Below are 24,360 nucleotides of genomic sequence, written 5' to 3'. Positions count from 1 at the left end.
TCAGCTATAACCTGCAGGCCACTGGCAATGGCTGCCAGCACAACACATCCATAAAATGTGAGACTGCACTAACACAAAAAATTTCAATTTAAACTACGGGAATAATCAAAATAGGCTACAAAACAATGAACTGTCAGATTAGAATGAGCAAGTGGAGGCAGCTTTGGCTTATATTTTGTGATACATCATCCCCCTCCACCAGCCCAAGGATTTTTAATGAGTACTTTAAAGTCTTATTGCCTATGTCTATTCCTGACCTTGGAAACACCAGTTGACAAAACAATGTCAAGGTCAACAATGAACTTTGACTCTCAGCATATGGGAAATACTTTTAAAGTTTTAAAATTAGCATTTAAAAGTTCCATGACAACTGACTAACGTCCATCTGGTGATGAAGATCCTGCCATGTGATTCAATAGTGCAGAAAAGCTTGAGGGGAGATTGTTGATTGCAAAGACAAAGGTCACATTTCCTAGACAATTATTACATTCATTTCCAGAGAAGGTGGCAGACCAAAATGCATGTTACTATCTGATCTTGGACAGATATTAGGACACACTGAGATAAAGCTTCAGTTAAAGTCACATGCTTCACGTGCATCATGTTTTATCCAGCTTTTTTTTGCCAGGTTTGCCTCTCTGCTACAGCATGAAAGCAATTTTGTATTATTTCAGTTTTTGGATGGAAACACCCTTAAATTCACTTTTATTTTCATGGTTACTTAACTTTCAGAGAACTGCCTTTACTAGCTTTAAAGTAAACATCATGTATAAGACTAGGAATGTTCTAGTAGTCTCCTACACTACAAATATCTAGAGATTGAGTCATGGCAACTGGACTTACAACTGGACTCGACTTCTAGATAGCTTCACCTGGATGACTGAGAATCTTCACAGACCTAAAGATATTTTAGTGTATTTTTACACTTTCCCCTCACTCAGTCACATGCAGCACACACACAGTCCTTGCAGTTGCACTGTGGCAAAAAAAAAATTCACAGTGCAACTGGTAATATTCCCAAATGAGTCTCTGAGATCTAATAGATATAATTTCTGACATTCTCTAATCTCAAGTCAAATTTGCTTTCACTTTCACTGCCCCCCCGCTGCAGCAGCTTATTAAATTACTCTAACCTGTGGGTCTGCAAATTCATTGCAGAAAAAAGAGAAACAGACCAACTTGCTCTTTAGGGATGATGAAAATAAGCAATTATTCTAGCAAGCTTAGTTCAGCCAAATGTCCAGGTCATGGCTCTTCATTAAAAGCAAAGCAAAAAAGAGAGAAATAAGACAAATTGTGAAATTTATACTTACAACATCCTCGGTGGGAACACACTTAAATGTATCTTCAGGTTAAATTGAAGTGGCCTCTGCGAAAGTTTAGCAGACAAAACTACGACTACTTCTAAGTACTAAGATGAGACCAGTTTAGCTTACAACAAACTTAATTGTACAATGCTGATGATACAGGCCTAGGTTTTTGACATGCATACAACAATGAGGACATATCATCCAGTCCTTCGTAGAATATTTATTTTTTTATGTCCTCCTGCTAGGTACACAAACTAGAAATTTGGAAGAAACCTGTTTAAACACATAAATGCACAACCATCATTAGGTGAACATTTACATGTTGGTGTAACTGTTTTTATACATTTGAGGCTCTGCACTACATTATTCAACGACCCAAGCCTCTCAGCAGACATTCATAGGGAACCTAAACAAAGGAAAAGTAAAAAATAAGACAGCAAAAGCAGAAGTTGTACTCTGAGCACCGTGAAATGGGGAATTTTCCCAGCTTACAAACAAAAGAAAATGAGAAGTCATGTCAATTTGCATTGCCATTTGAAAGATTGCGTGTTCAAAGTGATGCCTTAGGCTAGATGTTAGCAGCAACGGTAGTTGAGGTGCATAATACACACCTGGGTAAATATATAGTTTCTGGCATACAAACTTTGAGATTTTTGGTTGTGTATTTTTCCTTTTCAGGTAAATGGCATTGTACCGTATTATTAGATCGAATAGCACATGGTAGACGAGGAAAGCATTTAAACTTAAAATATATTGTGAAGTTGTTATTACTCTTTTTAAAAAAGGCATTACTCATCTGTGGATAAAAATGAAAGCTTATCCTCAAATGACTTTATTGCAAACAGCAAATGTTTTTTGTTTTAATGGGGATGAACACAGGAAAGGTTAGCTCAGTTTATTGTTGCTGTTTAATGCAGAACTCATGCTTTAGATAGGCTTACATGTGTGTCTGTATATTGTCTGTGTGTGTGCAGACATCTCTGTAATGTAACAACATTTTGTCCAGTCCTCACAACTGCTGTTCAAGGGTTAAGACTTTAGGGCTAGGGGCTAACATTAGGTCGAGGATACTAAGTAAAAATAAAGGAATTTATCTTCACAAGTAAAGAAAGATGAACACTTTTGTGTTTCTCCATGAATACAGTCTGTGTGTCTACAGAAAGAGATCCAACGACGAGTGTTGACTGCTTTTAGCATTTTCAGTTTGTGTTTCAGTTCATCAACTATAACACAAACAACCCTCAGCAACCCTAACCCTACCACAAGTTGACACAGACACGCCATGGATGCAAAACAGTGCAGACAATTTCAGGATGTCACCACAACGATTAAAATTGCCACTGTACCATGAACAATCTATTGGAGTAGAACCAAAACCATTTTCCTCATAAACACCACACTGTCACCATTTGTCTGTGCTCACATCAGGAACAGCCTTTGTTCTTCCTGCTTATATAAGCTCCCTATAGGCATTAACGTGTGTTTGCACACCAGTGAGAAAAAGGGGAACACTGAGAGAGCAGAAGCAGTTGATTTTGGTCATAACATTTCACGCTCCTAAAAAGAAAAAAAGGTCAACAGCTGCACTGCTTGGACTGCTGGATTAGCAACACGTACGAGGAAACTGGTATTTTAACAGATAAAATACTAAGTTACAGTAAAGAGTGTTATTATTGTACCATGCACTTCTCACAGAAAGCCAACTGAAGAGTGTACATGCAATTTATGCCCAGCAGCTATGTAACACAAAACAGCAAGTACTGACTGCTCCCATTGGAACCAATACAGTATCTTGCTCTTTGTTTTCTGAGGATGACGGCTGACGTTAGAAACATTCACAAAAAGTACAGCATTTTGCATTTTGTCTTATTTGAACTGGATCTGAATTAGAAAATCCCACTGTAATGTTTTAGACAACACTGGAGTGTGTGTTTGTACTGAGCAGTGACAAATCCACTGTGCGGCACAATGAACCACACTTGGTGGCTTAGTACTGAGCTGCACAGACTGACAGGGGGTATTAGTGCGACAATACTGACATTATATTTCACAAAGCTTCTGCTTTTCATGGATTCTCACTTCTTTGCAGTTTATGCTGTTTTGTTTGATTTTAAGTTTGTCATTGTTGACCTTGCTAGTTGCTGCAACAGAAGAGAAACAGAATATATCCATATCCAAGAGTTGCCAGTGTTTAAACTGAATCCCTGGAGTGTTGGAATAAATGAAACCTTTATAAATATTATGGTTGCCTACATTACTGGAGCTCTCTCTGATGTATGGCCTCCTCTGCTGTTCAGACAGTGAACAGAATCACTGCTGCTTTCTAGTGGCGGAGGAGAATAATGATCTGATGAAATTGACATCGAATAATGTGCCACAGACCATGACAAAATGAATAAGCGTGCTAATATGAACACTCAATCCCTCATCAACAGAACAAATAACTGAAGGATGGCAAGGGCAGATATCTATTTTTTAATCGTTCACCTGTCATCTAATGATATGCAAGATGTCTTATGTTAATGGGGCTTTGTTTTATTTTTCCCTAATGTTGCCTGGATGCCACAGTGACAGTGAAGCACCCTACTCCGATTTCTACCCTATCATCCCAGCTGACCTGATGTCTGTCAAGGAGATCTTGGGCAACTTCCCCCACCACAGGACATGGTGAGCCACAAAATCTAGTCAAATATAGGAGTGGGTGTTTATTCTGGCACTGGATTTGTAATCTTGAATTATTTATTTGTTAATGATAGAAGCAATGTTGGCTTAATGTTCTCTGAAATTTTAAAGGGGTAGATACACTTGGGATGACAAATTTATACTGTGTTCACCCTTAAACAGACTAATACTCTTGAAGCATACAGATGTGCTTTAAATTGTGGGTCATAATGAGAAACTCATTTGTATAATTTAGAGACATTTTTAAATCTGTGCAATCAAATTAATGCAGTTGGTAAGCTGTACCTCCCAGCTACCAAGTGGAGTAATACAGCAGGGCAAAATTAGCTAATTAAAACAGTTTAACTTTTAATATTTTTAAGGTTCACAACAACAACTAATGATGGCACAAGCAAAATTCTAATCTCCTCCATCTGCAACTCTTGGCTTTGAGACATTCATTTTTATTTTTCATACGGATGAGTCTTTTGTGGATACCAAATGGCAACAACTGAGGATGAGTCTCCTTTTCATGCCGAACCAAAGACAGTCAGCAAACCTCCAGAGGACTTCCTTCCTGGATGATCTGTGCTTGTCATAAAATTCTGCCTCTCCATCAGGAGTCACCACCACATCCTCACTCACCACTTTATTTGTAAAAGAGGAGTGGGTCAAGTTTCATTGGTGCTTTGCCCTGCAAGCCTTTGACAGCACATAAGCTTTTATGCCAACAGTGTGTCTCAATAAACAATGGAAATTAGAGTTCTTTTCTCACTCTCGCATGTCTGTGAAAGGCCAGCTGGGGACTCATCTCATTATTTGCTGTCTCACGGATGTCAAGACACCAACAAGCCATAGCCATTCAGTCAGAACCTTTTTCATTTGTATTGATGGAGAGGAGAAAGCGGCCTCACAAACTACTGAAAGAAAGTAGCGTCAAAATAGCAGCGGATTAACAGATATCTGTTTCGACTTTTTGAAAACATTCGTCGTTAATTCTAATCGGAAACATAAGACTTCCTCAACACAGAACTCTCAAAATGGTTTGATAACCCAGGACACACAGTAAGTACTACAACAACCAAGTCAACTGAAAAAGAAATTAACAGATGCTAGACAAAAGCCAGCATGTGGATGGTGACAGGATTTAATTTGCTGCCAGCACAGAAAGTCTTTTTCATTACTGGTGAATCAGAATCTGAGAGGATTTTGTTGATGAGCCATCTTGTACTTTTTAAGTGTCTTATGATTTCAGTACAGGATTACTGCTCAGCTGTCATAAACAGGATGTCATATATCTAAAAAAAACAAAATAAGCCTGAGAATATGAAGGTTTAGGTCACAGAGAACAGGAAGACTCATGTGTCATAATTTGCTTTACCAAAATCCCTTTTCTGCTGTGGGGGCACCTTGTCCTGCCTGGGTCATGTGGTATCTGTGTTGGGATTCAATAGCAATTTCACATTTGGAGGCTTAGCAGCCTCTTTCCTGTTCTCCAATGCACTCAGAACCTGATTAGACTCTTCCTGAGTCAAAAAAAGATGTAACATTTATAGCATAAGTAGACTTCTTCATCAGTGCAAAAATGACACATATTTCATTTTTCAAATCTTGAAAGGAAGCTGTGCCAGACAAAAGTAAACTGACAGACAGACAAGATGTCGCAGTGAGTACAAAAGGAGAAGATGAGTAATACTATGATAGAGCTGCCAAGGAGGGAAGGTGGAAAGTGGGAAGTTGCTGAGGGTGAAATCACACCCTCTCGAAAGACAAAACACATCTGACAGTAATGAGCCTCAGCTGCAGGGATGTGTCCCTGCCAACTTGGCTTCACATTAGGTAACCTCTCCCATGCCACCATCAACGAGTGTCTACCCCATCTACTAATATGTTTGGCTTTATTTCATCAGTCTTCAGATTTTTCTTGCTGTTAAAGCCCTCTGCCCAAAGAATAAACGAGGTTGATTCCTGAAGCATAATTTCTCTACCAAAACATAATTTAATCTCCCTCAGAACTGCTGAGATGAAAATAGCATGGATATTTTAGACTGGAACTCTAGTAATGCAGATGACTGACCCCTGCCACAATAAGAAAAGAAAAATGGAAATTAAAAACTATCACAATATTACTGGATGGCCTGAATATTGTAAGATGGGGAAACATGGCATTTGTTTTTATTTGTGTGTATAAGAATGTACGTTGGTGCACACTGGCATCTGTGACTCTGACTGCACATTGGTATCTGATTCACATGAAGGGAGGGGACGTGTAAATTATGCAAGCTAACTCAGGCAGGCTTGTGACTACTGAGTTAGTGTTTGTGACTATTTAAGATTCTCTCTCTGTTTGTTGTGGCAATGTGTGAAGTATTGTGTTCAAATAATTACACCCTGGGGACTGCCAATCAAAAGGCTGTTCAGGATCCACACCCCACTGGTAATGAGGGAGAAGAGCAGTAAATACTGCATTTAAAAGGCAGGCCAAATTCAGGTCTGTGTGCATACCTTCATGCAAATAGAATAAAAAAATTCTATGTACACAAGAGAATGAGCAAAGCCATTCATAGGAATGTATTCACAGCTACCATAGACATGTACCCTAGGATTTCTACATCTTTTTTTATTTATCTACATATCTATCTGCATGTAACAACTGTGTCTTCAACTCCAGTTTCTCTCACTCAACCTGTCTCTTCTACTTTGCTGTGTGTGTCGGTGTGCGTGTGGGTGTGTGTGTGGGTGTGTGTGTGTGAAGCATGGATAAGCAGGCTGGGAGGCTGCATAAATGAATGATGGATTAAAAAAAAAAAAAAAAAAACACTGGAGACTTATGGTTTTGTTTAACAACCTCTACAATCTGATCAGAAAACAGATTCAGCACCACTTAATAACCTCAGTACAGCAAGGACGCAAGTCAAAAAGATCAGTCCCCAGTTATGATAATTGCTTCATTTCTCCCAAGGTCAACCTGTTGTTACAAACGATGTTCAAACCTGAATTGCTTTTCCTACACTTGTCATCTCCTCTTATCCAGGTCTAAGCTGCTTAGTAAGCCAAGTCAAAATATTCCAATAGAGCAAATTATTTCCTGTCTGTTATAATATTTCCTGCAGACAACAAACATTTCAAATGAACATTTCTAACTTGCAACAATTGTTCAACAGTAATGTCACTTTGCTTTACAACAATATGTCTGTCATCTACCACCTTTTTACCTAAAATGTGAAGCATATTTACTCTACACAAATGCATATGCTGTGCTCCATCAGGGAAATCCTGAAGGAAACTCTGGCTGCTGATGAAGAAGAATATCACAGAGACAAGTGGACGCTCTTTGGAAACGAGGCTGAGAAAGTGGAGATAGATGTGATCAGGAACCAGCATGCATTACGCACACACATTGACAAAATAGCCCTACGCAAGCAGGTAGAAGTCAAGTTTTGGCTCCAGGAATGTCCTACAAAAGTGCTGCTTGGTATTCAGCTTTGTCGACACAATTGCGTTAAAATTCTCAACCTTGTTCATTATGTTCTCCCAACAGGTAAATTCGTAGCTGAAGTCCACCCTGTATTAAATACAATAATTAGTGATAAAACTACTTAAATAACAGTTAAAAATTGGAATTGTTATTTGTAGTTATTTGCTTTCTTTATCCATGTGCACAGACTGAAATACACAGCAATTGGAATTTCTTTCAGATCAGCTTAGGGGTGGATGCTTTTGAAGTATGGCAGGAAAAACAAGGTCACATTAGTGACCTAGTTTAATCAACTTTGATCCATCATAGATAAAAATATCAGTCTGTTTTGTGGTTAGTAGCTAAATATGTGTATTTTTCCAGATTCCTTGTTTACTAGGATATTTCTCCAGTGTGTAACCACTGTCAGGTTATTCAGGGAATTTACGGTTTAGATTTAATCTTTAGTTTATTTACAGAATATGTTTCTTTTTCTTTTTACTTTTCATCTTATCTGAACAAACTATAACTTATAAACTTTGCTTTGCCTGGTCTTATCTGTGCTCTAGGCAGAAAAGAAGGCATCCTCCCATATGAAGTACCTGGAGCTTCTGAGTCAGAAGGCTCCGGACTTTGCAATCCCTCTCAGGGCTCACACTGTCTGGGAGGGCATGACAGTGATACTCTCCTGCACTGTCCATGGCTGTCCACCCCCAAAGGTCACATGGTAAGAGCTTCGGTCTCTGCAGCACTCAATTCTTATGGCCATAATTGGCCTTCTGTGATTCCCTCTGAAGATGTTTATATTAAATTCTACTGCTGGGGTCATGCTACAGACCGGTGACATTTTAATTTAGTCTCACTTGGCTGGAGTGGATTAGAGCAAAAACTGTAATTGAAAGTTGTAACTTTAAGGGAAGAACTACACCTGCTGTATAGTAATGTCCAGTACTGATAAAACTTACTAAACCTGCATTAGAGCTGAAATTATCTGTTCACTCTTAGTTTGACCAATCAATAAAATAATTCAATCATTCATATCAATTTTCATAAGTCATTTATCAAGCAGGAATGCCCAAACTTTTTGTTTCAGCTTTGTGATGTTGATCATTTGTAGCTTTTTAGTTAAAATTCACTAAACATTACGTTTGGGCTGTTTATTCATTAATTTTTTAAATCTACAAACACAAAAAACAAATATATCAACATTGAAAATAGTCCTTAGTTGCAGCATTATTATTTATTCATCACTCATCCACAATATTGTGAAACATTCCTGTGAATGTTGTGAAATGATCGCATATGACAGGTCGGAGACAAACTTGGCTTTACACCCATGTATGCAAATAAATGAATAGAGATTCAAAGGCATGACTTCAGTTGAAAAAGAAAAAAAGAGACATGGCGCTACAGTTCTGACCACTGACTTGCATATCACCCACAATATTAATATGAAATCACCTGTGTTAATTCAGGCAACATGCCAAACTGTCAACCTGGATGCTTGAGCTGCTGAGAGACTAGCTGATGAAAAGACTGTGTGCTCAGTATTCATGAACCTAAGTCAAGATCCAGATAACCTGCAGCTCGAGAGTTTCAACATCCCATATGGGCCCCATCAAGCCCAATAAGCTGCAAAAGGCTGCCCACAACAATGCCCAGTACAAGAGAGAATAGGAGATCAAAGCCCCCCTCTGGCTAGTATAGATTCAGCCAAACTAACATTTGATAACTGAAAAATGTGCATAAGTAATCAACTGGCAGGAGCATGAACCACCAACTGCAGCCTGGTGATCATGTTAGCTTTGATATTCACTAAAGAAAAATATTTGTAGTTGTGACCAGATCTTTTTTTATTATTATTTTTACTTTAGGTATAAAGATGGTGTACCACTGAAAATGTCTGACCAACCATGGAATTACAGTCTTCAACAAAAGTTTGGTCTTAACTCAGTGGAGATTAGAAGGTAAGTGCAAATATGTCATTAAGATGGAACATTTGCAAGTAGAAAAATGTATGAATAAACAACAAAGCTTTGTAATGCTAAAGAAACATCACTCTTTTAACTTCAACAAGAAAATAACTGACATCTAAAATCCTATCAAGGTGCTGTCCTGAGGACGCTGGCGAATATAAAGTGGTAGCCAAGAGTCCCCTGGGTGAAGCTATGACCTTTGCAACACTGGTAGTGAACTGTGAGTAGCTTCTTATTTCATATGAAGAGACTGTTATGCATAATCCAAAGAGGTTTTCCTTCCAGAGTTCAGATTCATATGTTGTAGTACTAACAGTGCATTAAAGTAGGATATGAGTAAAGTAACCTGACCAGCTATGAGAAAAGCCAAACAGCATTTAGAAAACAGGAGATCCACTAAACGACCCTGGACACATCTATCACAGGACTGACATAGAGAGAATAACAAACATTCACAGTCACGGTCACACCTACACACAGTTTAGAGTCACCACTTGATCTAACCTGCATGCGATTGGACTGGAGGAAGCTGGACTACCTGGACGTAACCCGCACAGATGTTGGACGACCATGGAAACTCCACACGCTTGGTCAAACCTTCGTCCCGTTTACTGCCTCATTGTGCTGCCCCTCAACTGATATGTTATCAGATTTTTTAAAATTCTAAATATTCCTCAAAAATCTAATATTTTTCAGCACTTTATTGTACTGGGACACAGATATTCATAAATACCACCAGAGTGCCTTGGTCAAATTTGATCACATCTTTATATTTCCATCTTCCTCCTATCTGAATCTTCTAATGCTGCCATTCTTGTCATTGCTGAAGTCAAATATATTTTCTTTTGTAAGAACGCCCAGTGGAAATGACTACTTTTCCTCTCATGCATGCATAGTGGTTGATTTATTCTAGTATCTTAATGTCTATATTTTATAGTCTATTTTTGAATTTAGATGAGAATTAAACAGATCTCACTGCGATACAAGTCCTAAAGGATTAAAATAAGGACAGTGGGTGCAATAATAGCTAATAACAAATACAGCATTATGGCCTTACAGAACTGTGACAGAAACATTCACAATATTAATGTTTTTTTTTTTCTTAGCACCTTTTAAATGAACCACACTTTCTTCAATGCAGTCTACGCCTGGCAGTAGTTCCCTAGTGTTGTAGATCATTTTGGTGGTCAGAGCTTTAATGAGACACTTCAAGGCTTCTCCTTGTCATCTATATTTCACACACTTTCGTTGGTTGTTAAAAATAGGTTAAAGGGAATATTAGATGTGACTTGCATAATTGTGGCATTGCCAAGTTTGATTTGTCTGCTCTGTTTCTCTCATTTTCCTTTGGTTTCACAATATAATTCTCTGTTTCTGTCTCCATCTCTGACCCTTCCTGCCATTCTCCAATCTGTCCTCTTCTGCCACTCTGTGATTCAGCATATCAAGGAGCTGAGGCTGGTTCAGAGTACTTGCAAACTGCCGGTAAGTTTCAAGCCAGGGCCTAATGAAAATTGTCCCCTTTCATTTTCTCCGCCGCCCTTTGAAGTTCTTCCCTCCCCCCAGTAAGCGAGGAAAGGACTGGCTGGTTTTGAAAACACAGACTGAAAGGAAGCTGCGTGCTGATGGTATTGGTTTGTCAGAGGGCGTTGTCTTCCCATGTAGGTGTCCCTCTCCATGGATGGACACATATAAGGGAGACGGCGGAGATAGCTGAAGGACTTATTTATTCCATTAAGGGTAAAGGCTGTGGTGCATACAGCTCAGCTGATTAGACTGCACTGTGTGTGAGGATCAGGACATTTTCAGCTGGAATTGAAATGCTCAGGGTCATGTCATGATTGCACTGGGCTTATGTTTTTGGCTGGGGACGTTTCACCCACATATTTAATAAATAATGTAAGATAACTCTTATTAAAGACACACAAAGGTAACTTTCTATGTAAAACAGGTTGGATTAGATTCAACATTTGGCCATCAACTTCATTTCCCACACAGTTTAACGTGCAAACTTTCTCATTTACCTTCATTTTTCTTCTGGGCATATCCAAGAAATGTAGACAGCATGATCCCACCAGAAAGTTTCATGCTGCTCCTTCATGTGCGTCGCTAAACTACGACCCCTCTCTCCGACGATGTAATTGGTTCCGTTTCGCTAAAAGATCAGTCCGTGTCCGTAGAGTCGATTCACAGTGGATAGATGAGTTAGCAAAGCGTGTGACTTTTATGGACGACACCGCTGTTCATGTTTTTTTTTTAATAACACAGAGAAATGACAGTTTGTTCTTGACTAGTTTGGAGGACTTGTTTCTTTCTATGTATTTACTCTCACTTCTCTCTCAATGTCATGGCCAACATCTGCAAGATTTTCCAAATCCTGATAAAGCAAAACTAGTCCAAATTTGTAAATCATAACCATCATATACAACCCAAGTCTCATATTTGTAGCTTTAGCAAATCCTTCCTGTGAGATAGTGGTTATAAAAAAATGTACTCACCAAAGTTAATTCTTTAAATGGGAGGAAAGAGAATGGAAGTAGATCTCATATTAAAGTCCCCAGATCAGCAGTGACACTGATGAATTAAAATCACCCAAGGCGGTAAGCTTTGATGGGCAAAGCTGTCAAAACATGACCCAGAGTTTGCCTTTAAAAGAAGAGGATTTCAAGTCAATTTGTGAGTCATGTAAAAGGTTAAATGAAAAGTATAAAAGTTATTTCAGACCAACATAACAATTAGAAAACAATCTCAGTGGCATTTTCTAGTTTATATTTTTAAAGACGAGACAAAATTACCTTTATTGTTAGCGTTCACCAGTATCTTGCAGAAGAACTACGTAAGTGTAATACATTCCCCTCACACACAAAATTAAGTGGCAATCACTTTAAATGAAGTATTATCAGCATGTAATTGCATAAAAATGTGCTGAAGGATGTATGCTGCTATTTTTTTTTTTTTTTTTTTTTATAAAACTGACACTTGATTATCTCGTAAAGAGCAGATAATATTTCCAACATTAATCACTCCATGAAACAAAAGTGAAACTGTGGTGGATTTATTATAGCCATCAGTGTGCTGAGGGATTGGGTTTGAGCATTTGAATGATGAGAAATAAAGATCTAAGATGTGTGTTTTATTAAAATTGCACACATTCCTGTGACAGCCTGGCCTGCTAAGCAGAACAATATCATTATAAGAAACATGTCACAGTCTCTCAGATTCATCCCTGTGAATGGGATTTGACAAGACCTCATGGAACACATATCTCTCACTTCCAGACTGTATTGCTTCAGTGCTTTGACAAGTGAGAGAATAGTAGCTGAAGGAATAACTTGTCAGGAATTGTTCACTTTCAAAAAGAAACTGTCACATCTTCAGCTTCTGTGCTCACCTCTGGGGGTGCCTCTCCTGACTGTCCTCTGTTCTCCGGAGTAGAGGCTCTTGCTCTATTATGGCTGTCTGTCCATATAAGATGGTGTTTTGGTTAATTAAGCCCCTCTGTGCACTTTCACTTCCTTCCCTTTCCTAGAGAGAAAGCTGAGAAAGGAAGGGCTTGTTAGTGTCGTTGTTAGCACTTGCAGAGAATAATGAAAAACTGATGTCATAGCACAAATGTATTCATTGTCAAAGAGAAGTCTGTCGACCGGGTTTGGTGACAGATCTTGAGAAGTTATTTTGGAACAATCTCTCATTTCTTACCATCAAAAATCAGCATACTTCTTCCTGCTGGCTGCTTGCTTCTGCACATCCTCTTACCTCCAGATTTCTTTATGTGTCATGGTTCTTGCCTTTGGAGTGTTCAAGAGGAGGTCTGTACAGTTTTATTGGGCAATATCCCCTTGAAATTATTACCATCTGGGGAATAACGTTTAGTGCAGTGATGCTGTGTTTGGAGTGGACCTACTTTTTGAAATAAATTTTATCTTTGCCCAGTACCAACGAGGACAGTGAATATGTGGATGTTCTCTCCTTTCATTTTTCCTTCCCTAGCCTTCTTTTTGGTTTTTATCTGCCATTTTCCTGTTTACCACTTTTAACTTTTCTTTCATCCTGTTTCCTTCTCTCTTATCTTTGCTTTCCAACCCCATCCAACATGTCTTTCTCCTCAATGTTTGCTAATCCTTTCTCTTCCAGCTTTTCAGGCACAGTTTGGAACCTGTTTCCCCCCCACGTGGGTGAAGGAGGGTAACAGCCTCACCCTGCAGTGTGCCTTCACCTCACCGCTGCTGCCCTTCCAGGAGGATGTCACCTGGTTCAGAGATAGTAAGCACTGTCAAAGATGAGTCATGATCCAGAGTTTTGGCAATTTCGATATAAGCTGGTGTGTCAGTTCATTTTTTTAATTCTCTAGACATACAGATACATCAGTCCAGCAATGTGGACATTAAGACAGTTGACAACAACACCTGCATCACTTTAAAGGCTGCACACAAAGAGCATGAAGGTCTTTACACTGTCCAACTGAGGACCTGGGACGGAATCCTGGAACACAGTGCTTTTGTGTATGTCAAAGGTCAGGACCAACATAAAATATTTCCCTTTGATTTTTTTTTTTTTTTACTGTATATGGTTACTGTATATTGTACCTGCCTTTTGTTATCGACTTCTTATCCTGGGACATCCAGGGCTGCAGGCAGGCTGAAGCCAATCCCAGCTGACATTGGGTGAAAGGCGTGCATCCTGGACAGACCACCATTCTATCAAAAGAGGGCTGACACATTCACACACTCACAGCTACAGGCAATTTAGAGTCACCAAATGACTCATTGAATGAATATAATAATAAACTGCTAAACCATTCTTGTACACAAAGAGCAAAGTGTGAATGCATCTATTATATTTATATATATACATATATATATAAATATATAGATGCATTACTGTGCTTCATAGGTTTTCAATTGCTGCCTTCGGAGCAGGTGGGCATAATTTATATACCTCTGTTCAGGGACACTGCACTGTCACATCAGAAACTCATTATATACTAAATGTATGCTCTAAATAGCCTGCCAGCCTACTTTTCAAGTGATATGCTTCATTCTGAAATGGTCCATTTAGTGTTTGAAATAACCTGACACATGCTTTACACTTACCTTGACACTGCTGCATACCAAATACTTGCGTTTTGAACATAGAATCATTATTTGTTGTCCCAAGTTGTCTCATGCTTTGACTGAATCTCCACTCAAGACACCAGATTTTGGTTCTACTTTCATTTCCTGTCAGCAAACTCCCCTGATCTAAACAGGGAGATTGCACCATCAGTCAAGCTGTTCTGCAGTAGAGAGCTTGTTACCTTTGTTCAATGAAACTATATATTCTTTACAGACCGCTACAGTATTTTCTCCTCTGTACTTTTTTTGCAGCATGTGTAAAAATTTAACTGTGCCTATGCAGCTTATCTGTGTTTCAATTTAATACCCAGCACTTACCCACATGTGTTTAAAGTCCAAAGTCCAAACACACATATACAAAAACACTTTAATGCAAAACAATTCTTCCTGCATTTAAAATCAGGTCCCAGGTCTCTCTTGCTCTTGTTAAGGAGCTTGTTTTTACCCGGGCTGGAGGTACTAATTAGAAAATCAGCGAACTCCACTGCATGAGTGTTTTCCTTTCATTCAACTGTCATATTTGCATTACAAATAGGAGGTACAGGAGAGTAAAAACAAATGAGAGAGAAGGAATCGGGTTAGGGAGACAGGGCAAGGAAGCAAATTTAAAACAGGAAAGCAGTGTGTGTTAAATGTTGACTGCAGTCTGTGTTAAAAAAAAAAAAGAAAAAAGACAACGTCTATTCCTGGCCTCAAGAAAGACATCCGGGAACATTTCATATCTTAACACTCCAATTTCCTCATTTCTTTTTCTCCTCCTCTATGTCTCATCACATCAACTGTTTGGAATCATATAGTGTATTTTCAGTAAGATAGAATGTAATGCAACAACTTTTTTTAATTCATTGATTATTTGTTCGGTTTACAAAACATCAGAAGAAGTTTTTAAAAGCTGAAGCTTATTTCTCCAAATTACTTTGTCAGAAACGAAAAGCTACAGTCAGCTATTTGCTTCAGCATGCAACTCCCTGTATTTTGTCCTGGCTCAGTCCTTACTTTCCACACTGTGGCCAAGGCTTGTTGTGTTTGCATTGTTGGGTTTTAAATGAGCTTGATCTATCATCACAATCCCCTATATCATGTTGTTTTGTTTCTACATCCTCCCACTTTCCCCAGCATCACCACCATTTTCCCCAGAGTATTCCTACAATAACTAGTCTTCTACTCTTTAGCTTTCCTCTGCTCCAAATGACTTGATAATGTGCCTCTTCAGATGCATCAGCTGCAGTTGTGGGAGGTCCTGCCTCCCCTCTGGCTGTTGAGGTATCTGACATCAACAGGGACTACGTCTTCCTGACCTGGCAGCCACCTAGTGCTGATGGAGCCTCACCTGTGGAGGGTTATTATGTAGAAAGGTGAGGCTTAGTCTGGATAAGCAAAATCAGGCTGAAAGTTCATTCATGCCCTTGTCATCAAATTGTATTTTTTCCATTCAACACTTAATTCATTGTCAGAATAAACACTGATTGTCTTTGCTAAAATTGTCTTTGTTAAAAAAGTAAACATTTAAACTTCTTTAACTTCATTATAATCACTGGAATGATCGATGTTATTTAATGTTTGGTATATGTTTCACATTATTTGAATATCAAATACATTATTAATATATCAAAACGTCCACATACTTTATGTCGTATATGGAATTTGTTGACCCTCATATTGATGTTTGAGCTGCTTTTAAAGAATTTGGATTTGAGCAGAAAAAGATGGCCACTAGCAGTGGTGTAATATCCATTTGGCAGGATTCACAAGTGATGAATGGTATACCTGGTAATTTTCAGTGTTCAGTACTATGTTTACAACAGAGTCAAAGACTCCCACAGAAGAACAGGTGCAGCACTACTCACACCAATCAATCAGCAGTGTCATGCACATGCATGTGTATATTTGAGTCTGTGTGGAAAGAGCAAGAGAGAGCATGGTTACATATGTGCATTTCTGCAAGTGTCCATGTATATGCGGTATTACTAAAGGGTAGTCAGGTGTGTATTCCATGTGTTTTTTTGTACATTTTAGTTTTTGTTTCTTCTTGTCTTCTTTATTCAGTGCAGAAGATACATCTCCTGAATGTTATTGGTTATTGGGTGAGGAAAGAAAAATGTGAGATTGCCAGTTCCCTAGCAACCCCTTTCTAGTTAGAAAACTGCAGTCTTTTCTTTCTTTGTTTACTGCAAGTGGCAACAGTTTGTTATCGATGTTGTATAATCGGAGCTCTTGGTCTACTTTAAAATCACTTTTTACTGTGTTGGGAGGCCCATTATTTTCATATTATGGTCTCTGGTCACCATTATAGGCCTTGGTGGGCTATTTACTGACTGAAATGTGTTGCTGTGCAGGCTACAATGCATTACAATTGGTTTTGATAATGTTGCACCCTGCAGACTGCACATAAACTGGTACAAACATTATGCATTTACTGTTTTGTTTACTTCTTATCCAATGTTTGTTTTTTGTTGTCTCTTTCTTCCTTTAATCATATAAATGGACTACTGCATAAATTACATGTGCAGGACGGTCATCTATTTTTTTTTCTCTCTCAGACTTGACCTTGGTCAGGGCGAGTGGATACGCTGCAATGAACATATTCAGAAAATGTGCCACTACCCTGTGTTTGGGCTAAAAGAGGGAACGCTGTACCAGTTCAGAGTTTGCGCTGTTAACCAGGCTGGTGCAGGACGCCCCTCCAAGGCTACCAAGCCCATCCTCACTGCAGACCCCCTGGAACACACCAGGACCATGGGTACCTCAATACACACTCTGGTAGTTGAATTGCCACATAAAAGCTGTGAAACACCATGACAACTGGAGAAAGCAAAATGGTCCTAATACAGTTTTTTATGATAGTAGATAGGGGATTTTGGAAAGAATTCAAACGAGATATCACTAATCAATCAATATGCTGTTGAAGAAATGGTAACCATGGTTATACATTGGTTTATCAGGATGTGAGTGCAGGGGTTTTCCATGATCCGTCAGAAAGTGAAAAGTGAGTTGAGCCCCTACTCCATATATCTTAGCAGTTGCTTATTTAAAAAAAATGAGGGAAACACAGTGACATATAATAATGGTCTCTTTATAATATTACAGTAACTTACTTGTTTCTCACTTCACTTCATAATGATTTATGAGTTCCATTACAAAGTACTATCAATGCTCATAAGAAATTATTTCTTTGTGAGCTCATCATAGAAGATAAATAAACAGAAAGTGCAGTAAAGTACATCATGGTGTACTATTAATCCACAAAATTAGACACCCCATTTAGGGAGTAATGCAGATGACGGAGGTCCAAATCCGTCAAGTAAACGACTTACCTGTCAGTCTGTATAACTTCATGCTTGAACCTCTTGGTTCATTTGTAAAAAGTCAGTTTTAAAGTAGAACTCCAAACTATTTTACACATCAACAGCTATTTACAGGCTACTGGGGAGTGCTAATGCATATATAAAAAGTTGTATAAAGCCTTTTGTGGGTCAAGAGGGAGTTGTATATAATGACATCATCTGAGTGAGTGCTGCTTGGGCATGGAGGTTACAAACTGAAGCCATCTTGAGGTTTGGTGTTAGAAAGAAGTATGCTTGCCAGATGTGAGGCTAGAAGACTTCAGTAGCCCCTCCAGGCAAACCCACCTAAATCTCTGACAGTGGTTGTGTTGCATTGTGGGTAAAGCATTTGTCAAAGAATTCTTAGAATTAAAAAAACATACAGTAGCTCTTGTTCTGGTATATTTTTAAACTGCTCATTGTGCTAAATGTATTAAGTACTGTTTTAACAACAGCAAACAATTCACACCATATTCTGTCAGCTTTTGTTATGTTTCTCCACTAATTTATTTTCTGACCTTTTTCTTTAATTTGTCACTACTCTGCTACTCCAAAGCATATCTGCCATATTTTCCTGCTGTTAATTCACCTCATCAGCCTCAGTTTTCTTGTTATAGCTGCCACAATATCAGTACTACCAGCGAAAGAAAATGGGAGTGTGCAGATGTGGATCACACTTTTGAGAGTTCTGCAGTCGTTGCTGCAACAGCTTCATAATGCATGAGCGCCTGAACGGGTTCATTTGATTTCTTTGAAGATTACTTTTAAGATGATACTTAAATACTTTATACAGAGGAGTGATGAGAGTGATCAAATGAGAGGTCACACAGATCAATGAGTGTGTGTAGGACTGTGAGTGTGTGAGTGTGTGTGTGTATGTGTTAGAGGGAGGACAGATGGGCTCAGACTCTGATGTGGATCATCAAACACAAATGAAGGACAGACAGAAGATTTACCTACTCCAGCCTGCTCTCCATCCTTCCATGTTGCTCTCTCACCTCTTTGTGTCTCTCTGGTTCTCTTGCCAGTGGCTGCTCCTCTAACATTAACACTAATAATGTTATCATACTCTCTCATATAGCTTCATTACCTTCCTCTATCCTTTCCTCTTCTCCTTTCCTAGTGGTCAATGTGGACAGTGGAAGGACGATCACTATCACAAAAGATGAACTGGAAGGTGAGAAAGCTGCTTTTAAATAATATTGTCATATAAAGATGTCATTTGAACATTTTCAACACTGATTTCATGCAGTGTTTATTTTTTACTGGCACACAGGGTGCCATCTCCTCGCCTGTAGGTCGCCTTGAGCTTGTGGCCTAATGCGTATTCATATTATATTTAACAACAAGCTTCTGTAATTGTATGGCTGAGACAATGAGCATTTATTCCATTTACAGAATGAAAAGATTAAACAGTCCCTGGTGGTGTCCTGGTTAATGCACAAACTGGCCTGAGGTACTGTGAATGCCTGTGAAAAGGGCTGATAACCTTGGCAATGTAACTCACAGACAGAGAGATAAAGAAACAGGAGGAAGTATTTCTTTGTGAAGAAGCAACCAAAAGATAAATTTTGCAGTGAGATTGTATTCATTTTTGTCATTCTGTTCTTTAATGAAGGTTTAGAAAGCATGTATGCATGTGTCAAGGAGAAAGCATGCATGTGTGTGAGAAGCTTTTTTGTAATCAAAAGAGTATAAACAAAAGCTGCTGAAACAAACATGAGCTCAGTCTTCAGCCAGCAAACATTGACTCATTGACTTTACATACTCATTTTACACACATTTAAATGCTGTCATTGGATCTAGTATAAAGGATTCATTGTATGTTCTTTGACACCTGTTATGCATAAGGCATCATTCTGTGGCTGTGCAGCCCCGTGAGTTTATGGTTTTTGTTTGCAGACCAGGCCACAGCCCAGGTTTGGTTTTAAGGAGTCTGAGTAGTCACACCAAGTACATGTACATTTACTGTATAGTATCAACAACCCAGTGACTGGGCTAACTCTACCAGTTCAGTGTGTGCTGTTAACTAACTAATAGAGAATATATATTAAGTATATGTATTATTTGGTTGCCAGTAACTGGCTGAGGTTTATGATGCATAAACATCACGAAACAGTTAGTTAGAGGAAACACTCCAGAGAGCTGAGAAACATGAGTCAGGTAGAAATTCTGTTTGTCACGAGTTGTTATGAGTTGTTACGAGTAATCGTTGTCATTATAAAATCTGATTTGCTTGTTTCTTAATTATGGAGTTTAGCTGAACAAAAAACTGTTGGCCTGGCTTGGTTTGAAGTTAAAACAATAAATGACCCTATAAAGTTGGTCTAAAGGAAAACACATAAACAGTAAATAAAAATGACAAGTTGAGGTTTAATGAGGATTTGCATCCTGTAGTATTTATTCAATGCTAAGCCAAGGTAAGCTAATTGGATCCAAATTTGTGTAAGAAAGTGAATGTATTCGTGTGTGAGGGGGGGTGTGTGTGTGTGTGTGTGTGTGTGTGTGTGTGTATGTATAGCCATCAGTTTATTAAATACACCAACCTAAAACTAGGTCACTCTAATACAAAAATTACAACTGTACATTTAGGAAGGTGCTGTTGAACTGTGATGCATTATACAGAGAGCTGTTTCTGTTGTTTACCCTAGTTTCCTTGATATTATTTCACAGCCCTCTCTTTGCCTGAAGTTCCTCTCTGATTCACACAGCAGCTCAGCAAATTTTCAGAGGATACACACAGACAGGATTTACAGAAAGACAAGCAAAAACTAAGGACTTGTGAATAAACATTTCCATTGTCCTTTGCTGACTTGAAGTGCCATTGAAAGTATGCTGAGCCCAGACCATTCATCATACAGTATGTTATCTGGTGTACTGTGTATTAGGAGTGTTGAGATTGGAGCAGTAAGTTAAATGTAACGCAGTATGCTTTACCCAAATCCAGCAGACAAAGCATGAAATTTCCTGATGTAAAGATTTTAATAAAAGACAAGCAAAAGCAATCTCTAAGCCAGCACTTTTTCCACTCCACTTTCATTCTCACTGACCTTGTTCTAACCCTTTTTCTTCATCCTCCTCCTCTTTTTCCTCCTCTGCTTCCTCCACTATTTGCTCTGCAGGTCAGGTCAAAATTCCTTTCCCTCCCACAAATGTCCATGCCTGCGAGGTGAGCGACACCTACATGGTGCTGAGCTGGACCGAGCCTGAACCCAGAGGCAGGGAGCCACTCAACTTCTATGTTGAGCGGGTCAGACTTTACTCCCACACACACGCACATACACACATACAAATGTTCAGATTGCAATATTTCTCAGGACCATGGTAGGCTACAGTAATGGTGAAGGTTTTTTTTTTGGATTTTTCAACTCTGAGGCAGCCTTTAACTTTAGGTCATGGCAGTGCAAGAAGAAATCAACCCAGAAGACTTGAAATAATTAGACCATTGTATATAGTTCACTTTATTTGGTTGTTGTATTATAGTTTGTGAGCTAATAAAGCTTGGGACAGGATAGAGGGTTTTTAAAGCTGGTGAATTCAAAGAAAATCCTACATCTAAAATTTGAAGATTTGGACTTTGGCTATTTGTTCTGGTAAAAATGTGTCTGACAAACATCAGATCCTGGTGGTTTCTTGTATGGATCATGGAATGTTTTTAAAAGATCTCCATATATGTTTAAAGATGTCTTGGCGATATGTCTGTCAAGGTGATATGTTGTCTGGAGACATCTGAATCCTAATGCTGGAGTTTGCTAAAGTTTTCTTTTGGTAACTTTCTGACTTTACACAAGAGTGAACAGCAGAAACCTGATGAAAGCCCTACATCAAACCATGTTGGTGAAAAAGATTTCCTGTTAGTCAGTGATTGAAATTCAAATATTGTTTTGCTTTTGGAGCCAACAACTTTACAGTTTCAGCGCATGTTAATCAGCGGATGCAGCAAGCAGCCATCTATGTTAGAAAAAACCCCTCTAAAAACGCTGTCTACACAGCACCAAATGGCACTGAGATAAGGTTGGCTGCTAGTTGGACTAGTGACTTGCATTTAGCAGCTAAACAGACAGATATTTCTCTCAAGAGTTGGTGGAGAGCAAAACAGAGGTAAAATACGACTGAAGATAAGAGCCAGAAACATGACTCCAAATTAATGTTAACAACACTCCTTATCTGGATGTTCAAAGGAAGCAGTTAACAGAAAAATGTCCTAACTATGGTGCTTTATGAGCTTCATTAGTATAGGAAACAAGAAAACACCCACTCTCATCCTATTCTGCAGACACAGGTAAGAATACCACTATTGTAATTAGGAATACACACACATCCACTGAACACGAGGATCAGTGTCCTTGCATCATCACTTTGTCCAGTCTCTTGTTGGGTTTGTTCAGTCCGATGCTGGAACGTGAGCCAAATTAACAGCACGCTCTGTACCACAGCATTAATTGCAGACACAGGGGGAAAAACACACACACACATACAGACACGCACATACAGACACACACACGCTTACACCACTGTGGTGTCTGATTAACTGGGAAATTGTGAACTCATTAAAATGAAGCAGATCTTGATGTTTCTCCTTCATGCCGTGTGCTTTGGCATCTGGGGTTTGAGTTTCTTCTTTGCACACTTGAAAGAGATTTTAGTTCAGAACTAGTGATTCAAAACTACCTGGATCTGAGGTCAGAGGTTTTGTATGTTTTAAGATAACTCAAAACTACAGTATATTCTGTTTTTTATGGGGTAAGGTTACTGTCAAAAAAGACGTGCGTGTAGACTTTACAGCTTCCATTACAGCTGGAGGCAGAGGAGTTGCATCAGTTTCCGAAACCAATATAGTAAGAAAATTATATTACACGATGTGACATACATTTATTGGAATTGTATTCTCTCATAAGAACACGCACTACATATTTGATGTATGATTTGACTCATACGAGAGTTTACAAAACCACATTTTTGTGTACATTTTATTCATTTATGCACAACCTTAGGCCAATATGTACGAATGTTTATTACTACACACGTGTCTTTTTGACAACAACCTTACCCCATACTTTTTGACTCATTTAGCAGCATTTCCATTGTGCATTATGCATGATACATTATGCAGGGCGGTGACTATGAATGAGAATACAAATTTGTTGATTTTTCAGAAACAAGTTTGAAAGTTCAAAATTGTGCCAAAATAACAAAAGTTTATTTCCAATATATCAAAGTATGAGGACTGACCTGTTCTTACAACAATAAAGGGCCTTGGCTCTCTATCAGCCCAGACAACCAACAGCTTCTAGCTTCAATAATCAGAAAACTGCCACAGGAAATAAATTTTTATTGGACTTTTAGAAGTTACTACAGTAATAAAACTGTCAAATATGTCAAAGGCATCTGAAATTACTAAAGCCTGCTCCTTCACTTTGGCTTTTTTAATGAAGGCAACATTCAAATACACCTTTATCCCTTGAGCAAGCACCTTATAATCACCGATCTCACTGACATACCCTCTGCTGCTGTTAGAGTTTCCTTCTCAAACAAGGATGCAGATCAGTATATAATTGTAATATATAACCAAAGAATAGAAAAGTAACTGTAGATGTTCTAGTAGAGAACATAATATACTATACCATAATATAGCATAATTAGCCAAGTGATGTATTGGAAAAGATGAAGAAAAAATGTAAAAATAAGTCTGATGGTCTGAAATGTATCTGCCTGCCTGTTTTTGGCTATATTTTGGCTCTGTTTAGAATTCTGCCTTCTATCACACCAAACTTTGCCCTTGTCTCTGTGTTAAATGGTTTGCTCCAAAACTAGACAATTGCCAATTAACTAAAAAGTAAGTGATGGTACAAACTTGGATGATTTATGGAGATTTTAAAAAGTATTTCTCAATCTTGGCAACCCTTCACTTTTGTGCAGATTGAGTCCTCCAGCATCTTTGAAGGATAGGCTACTGAATAATGAACATGTCCTTGACGCAGATGCTTTTGAAATTATCTTTGTGTTTTTCTAATGCTGTACATGAATCAGTCCCTGGCAGGGACGAGCAGTTGGGAGCTTGCCAGTCTGGACGTGGTGGTAAACTCTCCCAGGTTCCCAGTGTTTGACCTGGTCAAGGGCAAGCAGTATTGCTTCAGAGTGCGCTCCATCAACAAATATGGTGTCAGTGACCCCTCAGAGCCAAGCATGCCGATCTCCTTGGGAAAGCCACAAGGTGAGAATGTGAGATGTCATGCACTGCTACCCATTCATTATGTGAGTGCTTTCAAAAATGCATTTGAATTTATAGAGCTACTTCTTTTACCTACTCAAGCTGTGGAAATACTAATACAATAATAAGTGTCTCAAAGCTGTATTTGACTAACCCGTCACTGCTCGTCAGTTTCTGCGCATCTCTGAATGAGACTTGCTCATATTTTAAAGTTTTATATGAGTTTTCCAAAAATCAAAGGAAGAGTTGAATGGATTCTATCTTTTGGTCCCTTTTCATTTGATCATTTCAGCTTTTATAGTCTTAAC

At 38.6% G+C, this 24,360-nt stretch overlaps 1 protein-coding gene and 1 long non-coding RNA gene across 5 annotated transcripts in view; one reads left to right on the top strand and one right to left on the bottom strand.

Moving 5' to 3' along the window:
• LOC113136434 (uncharacterized) overlaps nt 1–13,773 on the bottom strand; it is a 29,104-nt gene extending 15,331 nt beyond the window's left edge. For both annotated transcript variants that reach the window (XR_003296264.2, XR_004463256.1), the window contains exons 1-4: nt 13,104–13,773; nt 12,796–12,941; nt 11,903–12,050; nt 11,429–11,559 (exon numbers count right to left, since the gene is read on the bottom strand). This is a non-coding gene — a long non-coding RNA (uncharacterized LOC113136434). The remainder of the gene's footprint in view (nt 1–11,428; nt 11,560–11,902; nt 12,051–12,795; nt 12,942–13,103) is intronic.
• myom3 (myomesin 3) overlaps nt 1–24,360 on the top strand; it is a 51,069-nt gene that overhangs the window by 2,933 nt on the left and 23,776 nt on the right. For all 3 annotated transcript variants that reach the window (XR_003296262.1, XM_026317261.1, XM_026317260.1), the window contains exons 3-15: nt 3,879–3,977; nt 7,241–7,397; nt 7,998–8,155; nt 9,303–9,395; nt 9,536–9,624; nt 10,845–10,889; nt 13,539–13,667; nt 13,756–13,917; nt 15,732–15,873; nt 17,059–17,258; nt 18,965–19,018; nt 20,964–21,091; nt 23,872–24,055. Coding sequence is in view for 2 of the 3 variants with exons in the window: in XM_026317261.1 (XP_026173046.1) it covers nt 3,879–3,977; nt 7,241–7,397; nt 7,998–8,155; nt 9,303–9,395; nt 9,536–9,624; nt 10,845–10,889; nt 13,539–13,667; nt 13,756–13,917; nt 15,732–15,873; nt 17,059–17,258; nt 18,965–19,018; nt 20,964–21,091; nt 23,872–24,055 (1,640 nt within the window). In the remaining variant the exon portion in view is untranslated. The remainder of the gene's footprint in view (nt 1–3,878; nt 3,978–7,240; nt 7,398–7,997; nt 8,156–9,302; nt 9,396–9,535; nt 9,625–10,844; nt 10,890–13,538; nt 13,668–13,755; nt 13,918–15,731; nt 15,874–17,058; nt 17,259–18,964; nt 19,019–20,963; nt 21,092–23,871; nt 24,056–24,360) is intronic.

The sequence above is a fragment of the Mastacembelus armatus genome, chromosome 16 (assembly GCF_900324485.2).
Source record: "Mastacembelus armatus chromosome 16, fMasArm1.2, whole genome shotgun sequence".
NCBI classification, from domain to species: Eukaryota; Metazoa; Chordata; class Actinopteri; order Synbranchiformes; family Mastacembelidae; genus Mastacembelus; species Mastacembelus armatus.
Note: the sequence above shows the minus strand (reverse complement) of the source record. Positions and strands in the feature narration are given on the sequence as shown.